The 20,660-nt window shown below is 42.6% G+C and overlaps 1 protein-coding gene across 1 annotated transcript in view; it reads right to left on the bottom strand.

Annotated features, from left to right (window-relative positions):
- The window catches only part of LOC137431717 (V-type proton ATPase 116 kDa subunit a 1), a 464,565-nt gene that overhangs the window by 420,234 nt on the left and 23,671 nt on the right, over positions 1 to 20,660 (bottom strand). Inside the window, exons 2-4 of the mRNA XM_068123347.2 lie at positions 17,397 to 17,475; positions 16,896 to 16,993; positions 8,100 to 8,228 (exon numbers count right to left, since the gene is read on the bottom strand). Of these exons, the coding sequence (XP_067979448.2) occupies positions 8,100 to 8,228; positions 16,896 to 16,993; positions 17,397 to 17,475 (306 nt within the window). The remainder of the gene's footprint in view (positions 1 to 8,099; positions 8,229 to 16,895; positions 16,994 to 17,396; positions 17,476 to 20,660) is intronic.

Raw genomic sequence — 20,660 nt, 5'->3', positions numbered from 1 at the left:
AGTCTGTGATTTTGTCCAGGTCTGCAGAGAGTGAGGAGGCTGCAGACTGCCGATCTGAGGGATGACGAATGGAGCGACAGAGAGTAGAGTCATCAGCAAAGAGATAGAGAGGATTTTTAAGAGAGTCAGAGAGATCATTGATGAAGACCAGAAAAAGCACAGGGCCTAGAACACTGCCTTGGGGAACTCCAGCCTGAACAGGCAGAGGAGATTAGAGAAACCCATTCAGGGCCACACGTTGACTACGACTAGAGAGGAAGTCCGCCAGCCATACGTGGAGATTTCCATGGATACCAAAGGAGGAGGGTTGGGTGAGCAGAGCGGGGTGCCAGACCGTATCGAAGGCACGTGATATGTCAAGGGAGACAGCTCTAATTTCCTGTTTGGCATTGAGGACCTCCATCCATTGTTGAGAAATCAGAAGCAGCATGTCCAGAGTAGAGTGACCAGGTCTGAAACCAAATTGATGATCAGAGATCAAGCCATTGGAGAAGAGGAAAGATTTCATATCCGAGGCAATGATGGATTCCATGACTTTGCTGATAATTGGGAGAAGGCTTATTGGTCTGTCGTTGCTAGGATCTGTTTTTGCAACTTTTTTGTGCAAAGCGGTGATGTTGACTGATTTCCAAGCAGATGGCAGATGACCTTGAGCAAAAGAGAGAGTGAAGAGAACAGAGAGAGGGAGTGAAAGAGCAGGAGAACAGGATTTTAGGATGGATTTAGAAGAATTGGATTTGGACCTGGATTTAGGTCTTGAAGGCCTTGCTTAACATTGCATCAAGCATGAAGGCCTTGTAGGTGGATAAGAGTTCAGGTGAGCCAAGGAAGGACGTTTTATGATGGAGGATGCCGAGTCGGCAGCTGGCTTTGAAGGCCAACTTTGAAATGTCCTTTGCCCAAGAAAGATCATGGCTGATAGTGAGACCCAGGGGTTTGAATGATTGAACGTCCTCAAGAAAAATTGTGAAGAAAGTAGATGGGGGGAAAGTGGGATTCTAATCATGTAATAAGTAATTAATCGGTTTCCAAAACCCTATTCTTCCCCAAAAAAACGCTCTTAAATGTACTTTTAAGATCAAAAATGAATAAACTGTATTACATTGAATGTGTGTAGTGTAAGAGACAACAAGGGATAACGAGGTAGTTGGAGGGGCTAATGGTGAAGCAAGGTGCGCACCATTGTCTCTCGTGCTGTAGAGGAACCCTGTGGAAAGAATGACGCGTGTAATGGCAGAAGTGTTGGAGTGAAGCCCGTGTGAATGAGGTGTGAATTATGGTGTGAATGGAAAATTAACTCTAGAAGTTTGATTTTATGCATTAAGTTTGAGTTTTTTAATTTGAAATATGTTTTAAAAAGTCTTTTTCATGGGATTTGATCAAACGTTTAAAACTCCGCAACATGGTTATAAAGTACCAGTGGGGTTTCTTACACATTGTTACACATACACATTATGTAAGCATTAATAAACCGTGCTTCGTATGTAGGTACCTAATAAATAGAAGCTTTATGATTATGGGCAAGCATCACTGACCTCCTCCAAGATAATTTAGGCTATTTATTTATTTTATTTAAAAAAATGTTTTGGGAATACAGAATTGAGGCTCATGTGAGAGCTTTCACATACAACACATAAAACATAATAAAGGGAGCGAGAGACAAGAGGGGAAGAGAGAGGGAAGCACAAAAGCAAAACAACAGTGGAGAACAGGGACATCGGTAGATCTGTGTAAGTCAGTAGGAGACAGAAAGACCACCAACCTGCCTGCAGTGCGAGAGTGAAAGGCCCTTCGAATCTGTGTCATCGCGGGTGATTCCAATGTTTCTAAATGCTTTGGTTTCTACAGCGTGAAGCCGAGCTAGGTGTGAGGCAGGAGCACCGGCCGAGAGGGGAGAACAGTATTCCATTGAGCTGCGGATGAAAGCCTTGTATGTGGTGAGGAGCTCAGATGTGCCAAGGAAGGACTTCGCACGACGGAGGATGCCCAGTCGGTGACTGGCTTTGGAGGCCAGATTTGAAATGTGGTTTTCCCAAGAAAGATCATGGCAGATAGTGAGACCCAAAAGCTTGAGTGACAGAACTTCTTCGAGAGGATTATTAAGAAAGTTGATGGGAGGGTTATCCAGACAGTCTTTTGGAGTTTACGCATGCGTTTATGGTTTTTACGTAAATTTTCATTGAGGTATATTTTTCACAGTTTAGTTAAAGAAATTACAATTTTCAAAAGCTGGATATCGATTGAGGTTTGCTTTTGTTTTGTTTTTACGGGTGTGTTCACGTTTTTTACATAGATTTTCACTTATGGGCGATTTTTATTTTTTTCATTTGCGGACATTATTGTCAAGTCATGTTCATTTCACGGCTTACAGTTATAGGAATTGCAATTTTCAAATGCTAGATATTGATTTAGGTTTATATTTTTCTATTTATTTATTTTTACATATGTCTCCAGTTTTTTATGTAATTTTTCATTTACATATGCACTCCGATGGTTCTGTGATTTTTCCTGGTGTACTGGCTTGAATGTCTGTCGGTACACCAAATTTCAGCTACGACACCCGGAAGGTACCAAACATTAACATCAATCAATCAGTCAGTCAGTCAGTCAGTCAGTGGTTAGAAAGAGCTTTATATATATATATATATATATATATATATATATATATATATATATAATAATAATAATGTTCGAATGTTAGGAAGCCGGGAGTTCGTAAACCAGGAACTGCCTGTATTATGTTGTGACGGTCGTCATCCATGGATAACTCCAAACAGTATGACGAGTCTTTAAAGACCACAATATCTAGTCGCCCCAGAGCGTGTTGTGGGATCCCACACCCAGAGTCGTGTTACCATACAATGAAGTTCCTGGCACGAGTGAGTATCGTGCCGAAGTCACATGACAGATATAAATTGATTGGCCGAGTGGAACCAAGTTATGTGCTGCGATTTTACCTAGAGCCCAATCACTTGATTAGCCAATCAGTTGCCTTATGCCGCTGTCGGGATAGACAGGATGAGTCAAGACAAGCTGTGTTTTAACCATGTATGAAAATTCACACGTATTTCCAAGGATCATCATATTTGTACAAGCATTGACATTCCCCTGTATCCCCGATGCATACATACCCACCCTCAAATCCCTAAGCAATCAAATTATCACTTTGCTTAAGGGCCTATCAATCATCTGAGATAATGAAGTGAGAGATATAGATTTCAGAGAGAAAGAAAGAGATGTGGTCTTGTTCGTGTCCCAGCATATCTGGCGACAGATCATTTGAGCTGACACACTGACACAGCCCACTGAACCCTGACACAAACTCTCCTGGTCTCAGCCCTCCTTGTCCCAGCACACAGAGCCAGTCCCACTCAGCATGTCTGAGTCACCATGTCCACTTGCATACATCTCCAGGATGACGTGTTCCCGCCTCACACACCGGGAATACTGACGATAGCACATGGACCCGGGACTATTTTTTCTGGGCAACAAGACGAATCCAGCGCAGACAATGGTTCTTTATCTCTTTCTCCCGAGGCTGAATGGGGCGAGTCTAACCCTGACAAAAGAGACGAGTAAAAGACCAAAGAGATGACGAACAGGGTGAGTCAGATGGGGTAAGTCAAACTCAACACTAGACTCAAAGACAAAAAGTGACCCAAAAGGATGAAAGAGACTCAGACAGCTCATGACTGAAGAAAGAAGAAGAATAACCACCTTTAGAGGCCATTTTTCCCCGCAGAGCAGGGGTTGGCCTTTTCCAGGCACTGTGGTCCTCTTTTTGAAGCAATGTTTTATGGCCAGATGCCCTTCCTGCCACCAACCCTGTTAGTCGCCTTTTGCGACACACAGGGAGTTACCAACCAAGTGAGCTGGTACTCAATTTGCCGACCTTGGAAGGATGACAGGCTGAGTCAACCCCCTGGCGTTAATTCAGTGATCGACTGGGATTTGAACCGAAGATCCTAGGATCCCAAGCCGGCACCCTAACCGCTAAGCCAACACCAGGCTTACACAGCTCATGACTGCCTCCCTTTATTTCTCCCCCCCCCCCCCTTCTCCTTCCACATATGGTCCGCCACTGATCTCCTTGGAGGAGTCACGGGGGTCAGAGGTTCCCTTGCCTCACGCAATTCATGTGTCAGATGGCTTGTGTCTGGTGGCATCCCCAGATTGGCTCTGCAGATCGAGGGCACGTTGGGTTTCTGATCCAGGCTTAGGCGAGCTGTCATGGGCTAACGATGATTTATTAGCCACATGGTGCGCAAAATCCGCAGGAAGTGGGTCGGCTGGCTTGAACCGGTTTTGAGGGTTTACGCGGGATTAAAGAGGACAGGGAGGCATTTCTGCACCGAGATGCATAGGAAATGTGGAAAGAGGAGAGTGTTCAGAGGGTAAATAACATAAACGAGACATTTATCTAACAAATTCGCAACGCTTATCTACTCACATGTAATGCAGTACACCTAACGGAACAAATACTTCGGAATAATTAGCGTTGTACTAAAGAATGATTATATTTACCCCCTGGAATCTAAAAACCATAACACTCTATATTTTTTCCGATTAGACTTTTGTGTGTACATTGTTCTGAGAACATTCTTAACACCTCATCACTCGGGCTATGTAAAGCTACAAGTTGCTTGCCTCTAATTAATCTTTAATTTCCATTTGATGGGCATTCAACATTCCTGTTAAAAGTATGAGTGCTGTGGGAAATGCAGTATAATACCAGGAAAAAATGTAACTACACAAACAGCATACATCAAAAGAGATTAAAAGTTTGTTTCTTTTCATCACATTTGAAAGGGTTGCCTTGTGGCATTTTGTTATCAAAGCCAAAATCCTTGTCAATCTGTATTTTTCAGATCAAGCTTGGCCTCCTGCCTGAAAGATCTTAACAGCCAGTCCCTGTGATCACAATTCCCAGGCCGCTAATGTGGAGTCTGAGTATGTTGGGTGGGTAAAACAAGAGGGGATGTGTGAATTTAAATTCAAGGTTCCCATTATTCCAGAAGAGTTGTGTGTGTCTGTGCAATATATTGCACAATTGCATTTCTCCATCTTCCACCCATTGTCAGTTGTTTTACTCATTATCACCGCTGTGCAAGGTGCACCGTACTCTTATGTTCCGCTAGATTGACGGAATTGCCTTTTCTTGGGTCTATGTTTTCTTGTACAAATCACCTCGAGTTAAAAGGCACCGTCAGGATGTTCGACTCTTGGCAATTGGAGGAAGAGAACCGCTATGTCTGGAAGAGGTTTCTTAATTTGGGATTTTGGCTTGAAAGACTGTGATTGGTTAATTTCTCAGGGATAATGGATGTTGACGATTGGTGAGAGTGGATGCGCCTCTCTTTCTCGGAGGATCAGGTATGGCTTGGGTATGTTTTGCTTGGATGAAGATAACACACCATATCATAAGGCTGTACAGAAGGTAATAATGAGGAAAGATCTGAACTCGTCAAAGTGGAGAACCCCTTGACCATATTGTGGCCTAAAGTGTAACAACTATGCAATTTTTAAAATGTGATAAATTAAAATAAATGAAATAAATAAAATAAATAAAATAAATAAAATAAATAAAATAAATAAAATAAATAAAATAAAATAAATAAATAAAACTAGAGGTTCCAGGGAACCTGAACTCAACTGGTCTATATCAATATGGTTAGAATATGCATAACAGAACCACAAACGATATATACACAAAGAATTAAGTTAAGCACCCCCCCCCGTTTTTTTACAACCTCGCACATTACAAGTTTGTTGTCGTCAAAACAGTGTAATATACCCATGATATTGCTATATTTTCTGGAGAAGTGATATTATGGTCACATAAAAACATAACAATCATGCCGTTTTCAATATTTTATTCTGAATAATTTAAGGTGAAATTTTTTGGGAATTTTAGGCATATTTTCACCTCAATTTAAGTATGGAGCTATAGGTCCATCACGGACAGTGTGGATGACGTTTATGTTTTCTAACGTACAGTCATTGTTCTGAGAAGACCTCTAGCGATCTTTGCATCAATAACGTGTGTAGGACCCACGTGATCGGATCACTGACTCAACCCTACGTCTCATAGACCCTGTAAGCCGTCGTATGCGTTGCTGTGGCAGGTTGAACCCCCTCGAGCACGTTTGGGACATGTTGGGACGACAAATTGCGAAGATGGTCCCTCCAATATCCAATCTGGATGAATTGGAACGTGCATTACATCGGGAATGGAACAACCTGCCACAGCAACGCATACGACGGCTTACAGGGTCTATGAGACGTAGGGTTGAGTCAGTGATCCGATCACGTGGGTCCTACACACGTTATTGACGCAAAGATCGCTAGAGGTCTTCTCAGAACAATGACTGTACGTTAGAAAACATAAACGTCATCCACACTGTCCGTGATGGACCTATAGCTCCATACTTAAATTGAGGTGAAAATATGCCTAAAATTCCCAAAAAATTTCACCTTAAATTATTCAGAATAAAATATTGAAAACGGCATGATTGTTATGTTTTTATGTGACCATAATATCACTTCTCCAGAAAATATAGCAATATCATGGGTATATTACACTGTTTTGACGACAACAAACTTGTAATGTGCGAGGTTGTAAAAAAACGGGGGGGGTGCTTAACTTAATTCTTTGTGTATAGTTTATATGTGCGTTTATATGTTTATATGTGCGTTCATATGTGTGTTTTCAAATATCTTTAAGTGGCAAAAGGCACAAGTTTCATCAAATTTGATCAGTATTTGTGACTTTTAGAGCTTGGACGTCGTCCAAACTGATGTTTATGGGTCAAGTCATGTCATAGGTCACGACGAGGTCATTTTTCGGACATCGTCAAAACCCGTAATATATGTGTTGAGGTTTGTTACATACTGTCCACACACCAAGTTTCAGCCTTCTAGCTACATTAGGAAGTACCAGATTGACAAAAATTGATTTTTCAATATGGCCGCCCTGCCGCGCCCATTTTTGGGCGTGCCCAAATGCAATCCCAAACTAGTTTATGTCTTAAAGATGCTGCATAACAAGTTTCATCAAATTTGATCGATATTTGTGACTTTTAGAGCGTAGACGTCGAATTGTTTACAAATGACAGACAGACAGACAGGCGACAGACGGACAGACAGATGACAGACGGACGACGGACGACGGACGACGGACACTGGGTGTCGACAAAAACTCAGCTGGACATAGTCCAGTTGAGTTAATAAATAAATACAATTAAATTAAAATACTTGTTAATAAATTTTTTTTTTTTAGAACTACAGTATTTAGTTTTCAAACATACAGTTGATTTTTAAGGAGGTGGGGGGGGGGGGGGGGTAGCATGAGTAGGGGCAGGCTGAGGTGGGCAAGATAGCTTAACTAATGTGGTCACTGATGAGCTGTCTATCCCTGATTCCGATCTTCAATGGGGCTGATTTTATTCAACTTAAACTGTCATTCTGATATTGTGACAGGCCAACAGGAGGTGCTGAATATGAGAGCACCCCTACACAGACAGACAGACACACTGGATGGGTGTGTAAAGCCAGCTGTCTTGTCTGCATGTTGTTTATGGGCATTCAACATCCCATAGTGATTTTTCGAACAGGATAGGGCATTAGGTGACCATAATTTGGCTGAATTCCCAGCTTCTTGTTTGTACAATTAACTCTAACTGCAGTAGGTACAACTGCTGGGATGTGGATCTCACAGAAACATGATGGGCCAAAAAGAGTTTTGCGAATGCTTTAATTATATATTTTATTTAAACACTCATACAGCCAGGAAAGCAGCCAAACATGAAAACAAAAACCATGCTGCACTGCTTACAGCATCAATGGTATAAATCATATGTTTGAGTTTTCCAGGTAGTTTCAGGTACAAAATGAAGGCATTGCTAAAGTGGACAATATAGCGTAGCGATGCTAAAGGGAATTCCACGGTGATAGTGTTTGAGCAACTTCATGCCTCGACAATATGCTGCAGATAGGTAATGTTCCCAATAGTCCCGAGGGCTCAGTGAAGGGGAGGCAATGATAACAAAAGAGGCAGTGAGAAAATCAACAACGGTGAAATGGAAACCGGGTGTTCTCACCTCCTTCAAGAATGAATTGGCCTTCACCAGGACTTGATGCAACTCGCAGAGTTCGAGTCTGCTCTTCTGCAGCACTTCATAATTCGATTCCACCTCCCTCAGCTCTGATTCCGTAGTCTCCAACGAGGCCTAAAATGCAAGGCTCGTGATTCAAAATGCACCTCACTTGCCAGTACAATCATAGAAGGTCAACGTTTATGATGCACACTTGACAATTGAAAGTGAAATGACATGTTACTCATGAAGCATACATGTATAAAGACATTGACGTCGCTTGGCCAGATGATCGGATCAACAAGGTCTATGCAATGTCTCTCAGTCTCTGTTCTCATCATTTCTGCGGCCGGTACATCCTCGCTCTTTCCATAACATGGCTTTCATCAGTGTCTTTATCAGTCTTCCTTTCAGGAACAATCTTACTATAATTCACCAAATGTCCGTCCGTCTGTCTGTCTGTCCGTCCGTTCGAAGGTACCGCAAAAACGGCTGAACCGATCGCAACGATATTTTGGGTGGGTAATCCTGGGATCTCCTGGAGTAAAATAGGGTATATATTTTTTCCAATTTCAGCTTTGGCCTCCAGCATTTCCAGGTTTGGACTCCCGCATAACGTTATTTTCCCGGGTGCCCCGGGTGCCGTCTCTTTCCTAGCATGCAACTTACTGCTGCTTCGCTACATAAAATAGCTGGAAAGGTTTTGAGTAAACACTCTGCAAAACCAAAAAAGCTGTGAAAAGCAATTGATACAACAAATTATCCCCAAAAAATTGCCTCGCTGCATGCTACTTCATTGTCCTCATAAATGTATACATGCTATTACTTTCCTTGTATGCTGACATGCATTTTGAATAAGGCTGCGAAAGTATGCCAATTTGCATTGCGCTTGCCCAAAATCAAAGGTAAATATCACACAGTCCACAAAACAACCAGTTAAGCCTCAAAGACGACACCCTTTTTGTTGTGAAAATTTCATGCGGCAAGGAATTTATTTGTGAAAAATGTATTTGTCTGACTGATCTCTCGTTACAACAAAGGCACACATGTGGTTATGAATGGAAATGTAGGTAAAAGCCATTTGTAACTGTGGTTCTGAGGTTTTTTTTCATCTCGAGGAAGAAATTTAAGTTCAGGGATTACATTATTTACAATTTGTTCAAAACAGATCCTGCAATTTACTCTTGCTTCCAGAAATTATAGTGCACTTAGCCATTGTTTCGGTAAGCAAATGGATGGTATAAGGCACTGCGAGGCAACAAGAGAGGCTGTCCTTGCTTGTGACACACACAGACACCAACACGCGTTTGCATGGAATCAAACCACCATCCACAGTTTGCAATGGATGTTCGTATTTCATTAACTAGTGAGATACCCGTGCTACACACGGGTGGGAGGCCAGAAGCAAAGAGGCAATGCTGATACGGTGAATGCTAAAGCATGAATCCAATAAATTCCACATTCCTGTAGCACCCTTAGTCACATGTCAGACATGGACAGCAAGTTCATGAAGGACTTCCATGAAAAACATACCCGTTCGCAAACAAACGGGTACGTTCACGTATAGAAACATCGATCGTGGGTCCATGGCGAATCTGCATATGGCGATCCGCGAAGCATGTAGCATCATGTCATCATTTACTTGAACTCGATATCTCTTTTATCATTCCAAACAACATAACTCCAATCACAAATTAATCACAAAATAAACTTTTAATAACATTGTTAATGTTTCCTTCATTGTAAAAACTACCAAGTCAACAGTTAAAAGGATTTTGAGCCGAGAGGTGTTACGGCCTTGGCAAGATCGATGGAGACAGCGATATGTTAGCTTATACACCGCCCAAATAGCTATGTGGAATTCTCTCTTGTAGAGATTAAACTCACGTTGTTTTAACTTTGGCCGAGGTCATTATTTACTTTTAATGATGTTTATATACAACAACAACAACAACAACAACAGGCATTTTAAGGCCATTTTCCCTGCAAGAACGGGGGTTAGCCTTGCGGTCCCCATGACAATGTTCTCCATTTTGCCCTATTTTCTGCATCTCCCCTTGTTAACCCCCTTGCCCGCATTTCTTCTTCGACCATCTTTAGCCAAGTCTTTCTCGGTCTTCCCCGTCCTCTACTTCCTTCGACATTCATTTCCATCACTCTTCTCAACCAGTCACTTTCATCCTTCCTCAACACATGACCAAACCATCTCAACCTGTTTACTCTTCACAGCATCCATCACAGGCTCTATTCCCATCATCTTTCGCATTTCATCATTTGTCTTCCTCTCTCTCAACGGTACTCCACACATCCACCGAACCATTCGCATTTCCACCCTTTCCAGCCTTCGTTGCTGCTCTACGTTCATTACCCATGTCTCACTCCCATAAATCATAACACTTCTCACACATGAAGCATACACCTTTACCTTCAGCTTCAACGATACTCCCCTCCTCGTCAGTACGCCATGTTTATATACGAATCAAAAAGAAGATAATTGGTTTTGGGTCGTCCTTTCCGCATATCTCGTGGGATTGTGAGTTGGAGAGACGACTGTGATGGCGGGGAGGGGGTTGGCATTCTCTCAAGCAGGGATTCAACCCAGTCCTTATAAAAGGTCTTGGTCCGAGGTCACTGAGTCCGATCGGTGCAGCCGATCGGTGCAGCCGTTTGTGCGGCCTCCTGGGAAAATAACGTTATGCGGGAGTCCAAACCTGGAAATGCTGGTGGCCAAAGCTGAAATTGGAAAAACAATATACCCTATACTCCAGGAGATCCCAGGATTACCCACCCAAAATATCGTTGCGATCGGTTCAGCCGTTTTTGCGGTACCTTCGAACGGATGGACAGACAGACAGACGGACGGACATTTGGTGAATTATAGTAAGATTGTTCCTTTTGTACATCTTCCCTGTGAAACCCTTCCCTGTCTGTTCCCTCCTCTTTTTGTACTTTCCTGTATCCTACCAACCCTATCTCTTTCCAGCGTCCCACTCCATGTCCCCTCCCTCTACTCCTTCCTTCCCCCCATATCATCACTGCCTTCCCCCTACCTCTCCCCTTCAAAACTCCCTCCTCACCCCTCCCCCTCAAATCTCCGTCCTCACCCCTCCCCTTCAAAACTCCCACTACCACTCCAATTCAAATCCACCCCCAACCCTTCCCCCTCCTCCTCTTACTCCTCAAAGTTTCCCCTTAACTCATCCAGAAAGCAGCCTCCTCCCTCCTTCCTCTCTCTTTCAACTCAATCTACCACCTCTTCCAATCTTATACTTCAAGCTGCTCCCTCCACCCCTTCCCCGGTCATATTACTCCCCACTGTCCCTCATGCCATCACCACCTAGCCTTTTGTCCTCCTTCTCATCCTGCCCTCTCTCCTTGCTCTTCTGCAATCCTCAACACACTGTCAGCAGCTCTCCCTACCTCTTCCTCCTCTCCTACCTCATCTTACCCTCCCCCACCTCTCCCCTCTCTTGTATCTGATGCTCTCCCACCTTCTTCCTTAACGGTATAAACGTCAAACATCCAGGCCTTTGCTCAAACCTGACTGATCTTTCCAAACAGGTTGCTTCTCACAAATCAGACTTAATCTGCTTAACAGAAACTTTCCTCCTTCAAAAAATCTCTGACTCCTTAATATCTCTCCCTGGGTACTCCCTCCTTCGATATGATAGACCTGAGCCTCGTCTTAGTGGCGGTGTTGCACTGTACATAAAAAAAACTCAATTTACCACTCTGTATACTGCTCTTACACCTCAAAACCCCATGAATACCTTTGGCTATGGCTTACACTCTGCTCCCACCTTTTGTTTATATGTGTGTTGTGCCGTCCACCAAACAGTGATAACTAAATGTACATCTCACTCTCCAAATGGGTAATGCAAATGAAAGGGGGGGGGGGGGGGGGAGCAGTGCAACTATGACATCGTTTGCACATCTATAATAATAATAATAATAATAATGCATTTATTTTGTATAGCGCTTTTCAGGGAGCCCAAAGACGCTTTGACAGAGTGCAAAACATAATGCATAGCAAAACATAAAAACAATTGCAAAAAAAAAACAAGAATCAATAGGGAAATATTCAAAGCAAAAAGGAGGGAGAAGGAGAAGAGATAGTCAGGGGTTAAATGCTGTGGGTTAAATGTTGAACGCAGTGTTGAACAGGTGGGTCTTGAGTGATGTTTTGAATGTGGTGATGGACAGTTAAAGTGGCAAAGCGGATCATCACAAAGCAATTTGCCAAAATGACCAGATGGTAATGCAGTTATCACAACTCACTAAAACTGCAGATATAAACCAATTACCAAGATCGTTCTCTTCGTTATTCCAGCTGAGATTTATGAGATGGGCAATAGTGGTTTGACAATCGACATCGAATTCAAGTCACACCTTGCTCTGTGCGAGTTAATGCAATTTGAATTACTTGTCCATGCAACAGATAATACTGGACACCATGCAATAAGGGAAGGCCTGACAATCTGCAAATATAAGCTCAACTACTGGAGCATTATCACACTGATTACAGCAATGTTCTCTATGTAAGGCTGTGTTGGGGCAAGAGGGAGCTTTCTGGCCTTTGACTCACTGATTTGGCAAGTGCTTGTGAATGATTAATGAAAGAAAGAGATTACTTTGCATCACGTCTGGCACTCTTTCAGCCTTTGGTACATTGAACTTGGTATGTAAAGGTGTTTTTCGTTTCTCCTTAAAACTGATTCACATACAGTGCCTTAAGAAAGTATTCACACCCTTGACTTATTTCACATTTTGTTGTGTCACAGCCAGAATAAAAAAATGGAATAAATAGAGATTTTTTGTAACTGATCTACACATAATACCCCGTAATATGAAAGTGGAATTTTTTATTTTTTTTTCACAAATTTATTAAAAGTGAAAAGCTGAAATGTCTTGAGTCAATTAGTATTCAACCCCTTTGCCATGGCAAGCCAAATTGAGCGCAGTTGCATCCAATTCCATTTCATCTTACTTGAGATTTGTCTACAACTTGATTGGAGTCCACCTGTGGCAAATTCAATTGATTGGACATGATTTAGAAACAAACAAACCTTTCTAAATAAGGTCCCACAGTTGACAGTGCATGTCAGAGCAGAAACTCTAGCATGAAGTTCAAGGAACTGTCCGTAGAACTCCGAGATATAATTGTGAGGAGGCATAGATCTGGGGAAGGGTATAAAACAATTTCTCGAGTGTCGAAAGTCCCCAAGAGCACAGTGAGCTCCATCATTAGGAAATGGAAAGAGTATGGAACTAGCCAGACTCTTCCTAGAGCTGGCTGTCTGACCAAACTGAGCAAATGGGCAAGGAGGACCTTGGTCATGGAGGTGACCAAGAACCCAATGACCATTCTGACAGAACTGGAGAGTTCCTTGGCTGAGATGAGAAAACCTTCCAGAAGAACAACAGTCTCTGCAGCACTTCACAAATCCAGGCTGTATGGGAGAGTGGCCAGACGGAAGCCACTCCTGAGAAAAAGGCACGTGACAGCACACCTGGAGTTTGCAAAAAGCACGTGAAATACTCTGAGAGCAAGAGGCAAAAGATTCTGTGTTCTAACGAGATGAAAATTGAACTCTTTGGTCTTAATGAAAAGCGCTACATCTGGCAGAAACCTAGCACAGCTCATCACCCATCCAACACAATTGCTACCATGAAGCATGGTGGTGGCAGCATTATACTATGGGGATGCTTTTCAGTGGCAGGGACTGGCAGACTTGTAAGGCTAAAGAGAACAATGAATGGAGCCAAATACCGGAAAATCCTTGAGGAGAACCTGCTTCAGAGTTCAAAAAGACCTTTGACTGCAGCGAAGATTTATGTTTCAACAGGCCAAAGACCCCAAGCATACAGTCAAAGCAACACTGAAATGGTTTCAGAATAAGACTGTGAAAGTCCTTCAGTGGCCCAGCCAAAGCCCAAACTGAATCCCTTTGAGAATCTGCAGAAACACTTGAAGGTTGCTGTTCAGCAATGCTCCCCATCCAACTTGACAGAACATGAGCAAATCTGCAAGGAAGAATGGGAGAAACTCCCCAAATCCAGATGTATAAAGCTGATACAGACATAACGAAGAAGACTGGAAGCTGTAATCACTGCCAAAAATGCATCTATGAAGGATTGACTCATGGGACGGGGCTGAATACTATTACGTTTGTGGGGGTAAACAAAGAAATACATTAGTTAAATAATATAAAATTCATATAAAAAAACCAAAAAATCAGTTTTTTGCTCTAAAACTACCTAAAAAAGTGCCAAAACTATAAAATAAGCCTTTTTGGGTCTTTTTAAGGGCTTTAGAACATGGGCCGGCCTTACATGTTAAGGGGCCCTATTTAAAAAATTTTTGCGGGGCCCACATACCACACTATAGCACAGCACAGTACAGAACAGCACATTACAGCACACTATAGCACAGCACAGTACAGAACAGCACATTACAGCACAGTACAGCACACTACAGCACAGCACAGTACAGAACAGCACATTACAGCACACCACAGCATAGTACAGAGGCACGTTCATTACCATTCAGATTGATAGCGCTCGCCAAGCCGATCGTTCCGAATCAAACTGTAATGTATGTTTGAAGTGCCTGCACCTGCAATTGAGAAGCAACTACATGGTTGTTGTTGTTGGTTGTTGGTTGTCCCAGAAAAACAAACGGAGTTCAGGCGCGGACCGGAGACGCTGCCCGTGCTTAGATCCCTCCCACAAGCCGATCCCTCCCACAAGCCGATCCCTCCTACAAGCCGATCCCTCCCACAAGCCGGGTAGACCATGAAATCTTTGGGTTAACGGACGTGAGTTAACGGAAGTTAAATGTAACGGAAGTTAGTTAGTCCTATAATGATTTTCAAAGTTAACTTAAAAGTTAAATCGTTAACGAAAAGTTAACTTCGTTAATTAACGATTAACGGATTAATGGTTTGGTGCCCAGCTTTGTCCGTATGCCGCGAAGCCATTTCGATGTATCTATGTAGTGTCAAATGTCCAGGTAAGTGTTTAGGTGTCTCCAAATGGAGGAGTGGAGTTGTACTATCTAGGTAGGGTCTGTAAGATTAAATCCCCTGTGTGTAAATGCCTCTTGTAATTTTTCCTAATGTTCTTATAAAACTCAGCCGGGCAGGCAATGGACTCATTCGCTCACCATGCTGCCAGGGCTAACCAACACCCAGCACATTTGCCGATTGTGCCAGTAAAGCCCCTCCTCACGGCCAACGACGTCATCTGAACATTCCCGAACGACGACTGGATTCCACCCCCAATGACTCGTAATGGGGAGGCCACACCCCGGCCTTCATGATTGGTGGAGGCACGATGGGATGATTGAGTAGAGCTCAGTGATTGGACAGAGTGTGATGTCAGTGTGGAACATTCAAGAACTGGAGGAAGAGAACGCACTTTCGTCATCTTGGTCTCTCTTGTCCCGGGTTTGGTTGTGGGCGGTCGCAGTCATCTCTTCTGGTCCTGGTCTTGATCGCGGTGGTCGCTTGGTTGTTTTGCGTGGGAGGATGACCGGCGCTCGTCCGGGTGCGCCGGGGAGATCATTGGAGCCGTATTAGCAAAGAAGGATCCTGCCGGCTTGCCTCACGCCAGCGGCTGGCTACAAGCGCGTCTCCGCGCCATTTTGTTAACCCCGGGGACATGACAATACTTAATTAAATTAGATATTTCTTTTTTTCATTTTCAATAAGTTTGCAAAAATTTCTAAAAACATGTTTTCACATTGTCATTATGGGCTATTTTCTGTAGATCGGTGACAATTTTTTTTAATTTAATCCATTTCAAATTCAGCCTGTAACACAACAAAATGTGAAAAAGTCAAGGGGTGTGAATACTTTCTAACAGATTAGTTCTACACGTCTTGCCCTCTGATTCTCTCTACCATCTGCTACTGAAGCCTCGATTCCGAGCACTTTTGGTCAGGTTGGGCAAGCGCCATCCCTATCATGTAAGGTTCCAGAATCTGCAGTTGCCAGCAGCCAGCTGCACCCTTGGGTGAAGAGAGACCTGTACGCTGTTCGATTCACCTGATTTAAAACGCCACTTGACTTCGCCAAGTTTTGCTGGTTTTCTTGACTCATACGCTGTCACATAAAGGGGTTCATCACTTTGAAAGTACCATTGAATGGATTCGGTAAATGTAGTCGTAAGAAGGTGTATAGAAGGCCCTCGAGCTTGTGACAATCGATAAGATACAATGAAATTTTTTTATGTGGAAGTGCCACTTTAAGCTAATGATCACAAAGTGCGTGGTGTTGCAAAACTGGATAGCATGACATTAACTGCACCTCTGCGCTCCCTCTCTTTCCCACCAATTAAGCAAAAATAAGAAGACAGATTGATTAATGGATGTGATATTGAGAATTATTATTCTATGTGGATTACACTGCCCTTTTGATTACAAAGCAGAAAGCCATCAGGCAAACGGTGGACCTTGAATGTCACAAACTGGACCTCAGAGATGGCCATCGTGTCTATCCGACATGGCTAATATTCCAACCCAATGTTCAGATGATGAAGACAAAGTGTTTAATTTTTAGTTGTGTGCTTTTCTCATGTTAATCAAGATATGTTGCTTTAATTCACCATGCAAATTAGGGCTGCTGAGCCTCATTCTTGTGACTAATTTGAATTTTATAAAGATGTAAGATGATAGGCTTCAGAGGAATTGGTTAGGAATCCTTTAGCGGCCATAATAGCCACCATCATATATAAATTGCACAGGCAAAATATCTTTGGGAAATTGTAATCGTAAAAAATACAAAGTTCCATAGATCGTACCTCCATATCGATCATGTCTCGTGGCATTGGACACTCTGAGTTGCTTTCGACATTTGAGAAATCAAGGCCAGCTCGGAGGACCTCCTTTTCCACGTACCCTGTGGGATCAAATGCACAGACAATACACTTAGGGAACGGTCTTATTGAACGGCTCAAACACACCCATTAATAATAGAACTGTGTCATCACTTCCAAAGTCTGTGGCCATATGAATCTTGATGGAGACAGTTAGCCTGGTACACTTGTTGAGACTGGCAGCATAATTCATAATACCATATTGCAGAATCCATAGGGTTGCAAGTTTGTAATGATTTATTATTTATACTCGGCCTACCATACACTCCCCCCCTTTTTCCTCAATCTCCACCACCTCCAGCCACCTCCCCTAACCCCACATTTTTTCCAGCCTAACTGTTACTTGGGTATTCATCATCACAATCACAGGGAACATTCTATAATCACATCAGAAGAGTTACTCTGCATTGCTATCTGTGTCCTTACGAATCCTCCGCTCCATTTCATCGCATCGACGAACTTCGTTCACAAACTTCCGGTTGAAGGCATTTGTCTCCGGGTTCAGCTGCACAAAAGCAAAGCACAAAGTTATCGGCTGGCGAATCAAGTTGACTTAAAATTCATCACTTTGTCACAATAGATGCTTTATCTATGTAAAGATACAACTACATTCCAGGTCGTGGATTCTTGAATGATTTAAGATGTGAAACGATTTTGAAAAAGCATTTTCATTCATCATTATATTTCAGCGATTGATAAAATATATCCTCAAAAGGAAAATATTCTACGGAATGAATTAAAGACAAATATCAGGTGCTGACTGTAGCAAGGAATGCTGACTATAGAATTTAAGGCCATTGTTCGTCTACCAAGCTCACACCTATAACAATGGTCCGTCATGGGCCCATCACACAGAATTGACAATCCCTAACTAACCTTTGCATCCAGCTCACTTTGAACAAATATATAATGAAAACCACAACTCTTTGGTAATGAATAAATCTGTCACCTGACACCAAAGACAAGGTACTTTTTCATGTTGTTGTATCCTTCCCTTTATTGTTTTGCCAAATTTATGACAGGAAGAAACACATTTGACAGATACGTTCACTGTGCCCTTCAGCATATCATCATTTACTAATACAATAATTATGGAGCAAATTGATTGGCGTTCGTCTCCCTTCGGCACTTCAGTTTTTGAACATTTTCTTTTTTATTACCCTTTTCAATATTTCAAGGTAGATTTTTTTAAAGTACAGAATCATGCCATGGAGAATTAGAATTATGTTTATCCTTTTCCATCATTTATCTCCTATCCTCTCCAAACTTCCCATGGCATTATAAAATGCTCTGCATGATGATGAGCGAAGCGCTGGCAGATATAAGAGGCTGATTTTCCCTTTGATCAGCAAGCAAAGGTTCCATTCCATGAAAGGGTACGTACACACGACCTCACTAATTACAGCATAGATTGAGCAGAATAATAATGTAATAAAAATATAGGAAATCAGAAATACTGTTATGTTTGTGGAGTAGGGTTAGGGTTAGTGAGATGAAGCCTTAAACAGTTTATGTTCTCATAGATTTATTGGTACTTTTAACCTCTGCCACGTTTTCGCCCCTGTCTGTTCGTCTGTCTGTCTGTGTCTGTGTGTTTGTGTTACGGATTCGTCACTTCCGTCGTTGTGGTTTTCATCCACTGTAAGCATTTTTCGTTCCATGTACTATTATTGTTATCGTTTAAGTGAAATGGAGATAACTGTTTTCAAAGGGTAAAAAAGTAGTGTTTTATAAGAAACCGGAAACCGGATCGGGAGAAACCGGAAGAAGAAGAAGAGGAAGAAAAAGAAGAAGGTGGAGCAAGTGAGGTCGTGAAGAAAATCCGAGCTGCTTTGAGGTCTCGAGGAGACGCTGGCGAACAGGGGTCACGAGCGAACTTTGGGTTTCCTGGGAAAGGGATTCCTGTGACAGAGTGGTTATTGCTGTGACAATAAACCTGCGTGTATAAACCTGCGTGTCGGGTTTTGCGGTTGATTCTGAAGAGAATCGTTGGAGAGCAGGTACGCCTTCAGTACGGGCCCGCCCGCCATTTCGCCTCGCTCCCGCCATTTCGCATCGCTGCAGCCTTTTCACCTCGCTCCAGCCATTTCACCGCACCCAGCCATTAACCTGGTTTGCAAGTGTAACGTGGATTTCAATTGGGAATTTGTGGTTCTCCGTTTGGGAGCCGCTGAACGTTCATACCCGAAGGTGTGATTTTCTCATAGATTACCCGAAGGTGCAATCATACCCGAAGGTGTGATTGTTCAAATTTCCCAGTCGCCTTTTGGGTGCACCTTTGCGCCTCTTTGGCAGCGTTGACTGTCAGCCGACTTGGATTCTGGTCTCGATTCGACATTTTTCTTGTGATCACCGGAGCGTGGATCGACTTTGGCTTGGTGCCGGGACAGTGACTTTGGGAATGTTCTTTTCGCTCACTTGGAGCACAGTGAGTTATTGAATAAGAAACTGATGGTACCATCATAGGAATTATATGGTATTTTTGTGGTGCAATTGAAACATATTGTACTTGTGCTGTTATACTTGTGTGACCTTAATACAATACTTGTTTTTGGTAACAATTGGTTGGTGTGGTTTCACCATTGGTCTTTGACACACATTATAACACATCTTTCTGCGGGAGAAACCGGAAGAAGATTATACCGGGAGAAACCGGAAGAAACTGGCAGATTATAACACATCTTTCTGCTGTGACTCCTTTCGGGGCTCGGAGGTACACCGTGACCAGTGTTTGGGGAGGAGCACGTAACAGTTTGTCTGGAAATAGGATATCTCAAAAAGGTTGTGGACTGATTCAGACAAAACATGGTGTATAAGTTGGATCTGTGACAAGGAAAAATTAATTTAATTTTGGTGAAGATCCGAATCCAGATCGAATACTTTTTAAATGCGATTCTTCACCATTGAGTTTCCGGGCTAAACCCGATATACAGCATAATATCTCAAAAAAGTTATGGAAGGATTTGGACGAAACTTGGTGGATAAGATGGGTGTGTGACAAGGACAAATCGATTAGATGTTGGTGAAGATCTGAATCCGACTGTGGATACAAGAATTGTTTATTTTTAATGATCCTTCACCATTGAGACTCTCAAAAAAAAAACTCTCAATGGTGAAGAATATATATATTATATATATTCTTCACCATTGAGAGTTTTTTTTTTTGTTTTTTTTTGTATACAGAGTCGAGGCTCGTGAAAGAGCTAACATTTATCAAACAAACAAATCAAACAAACAAGCAAACAAAGTATATAAAAAGGGGAGCGGTCGACAAGATGGGGAGAGAAGGGGAGGAAGCACACAAACACAACATTTGAGAGTAGGGACATCGGGAGATGTGTGGGAGGGAGAGGGCCTGGGGGTAGGCAGGATAGGTATAAAACGCAAGGACACCAAGGACTTCCAGGAAAGATGACAAAAGTCACCTCAAAAAAGTGGATTTGGGGTGAAATTAGCGGGGGTAGAAAAGATCAAGGTTTTGGATTGGGGAAGATAAGAGATGGTGGTGAACAGCCGTTTTAAACACCTGGAGGGAGCAGTGGGATTGAAGAGAGTGAGGGAGTTTGTTCCAGAGGCGGGAGAAAAGAGGAATTGAAGGAGTGAAGGTGAGCAGAGAGTCTTGATTTTGGCAGTTTAACCATAAGAGGGTTGCAGGCAGATCTTGTGCGACCTGTAGGAATATTTGGGGGA

Source organism: Myxine glutinosa, chromosome 7, assembly GCF_964187855.1.
Source record: "Myxine glutinosa chromosome 7, kmMyxGlut1.1, whole genome shotgun sequence".
In the NCBI taxonomy this organism is placed as follows: Eukaryota; Metazoa; Chordata; class Myxini; order Myxiniformes; family Myxinidae; genus Myxine; species Myxine glutinosa.
This window is presented reverse-complemented; position numbering and strand designations above follow the sequence as displayed.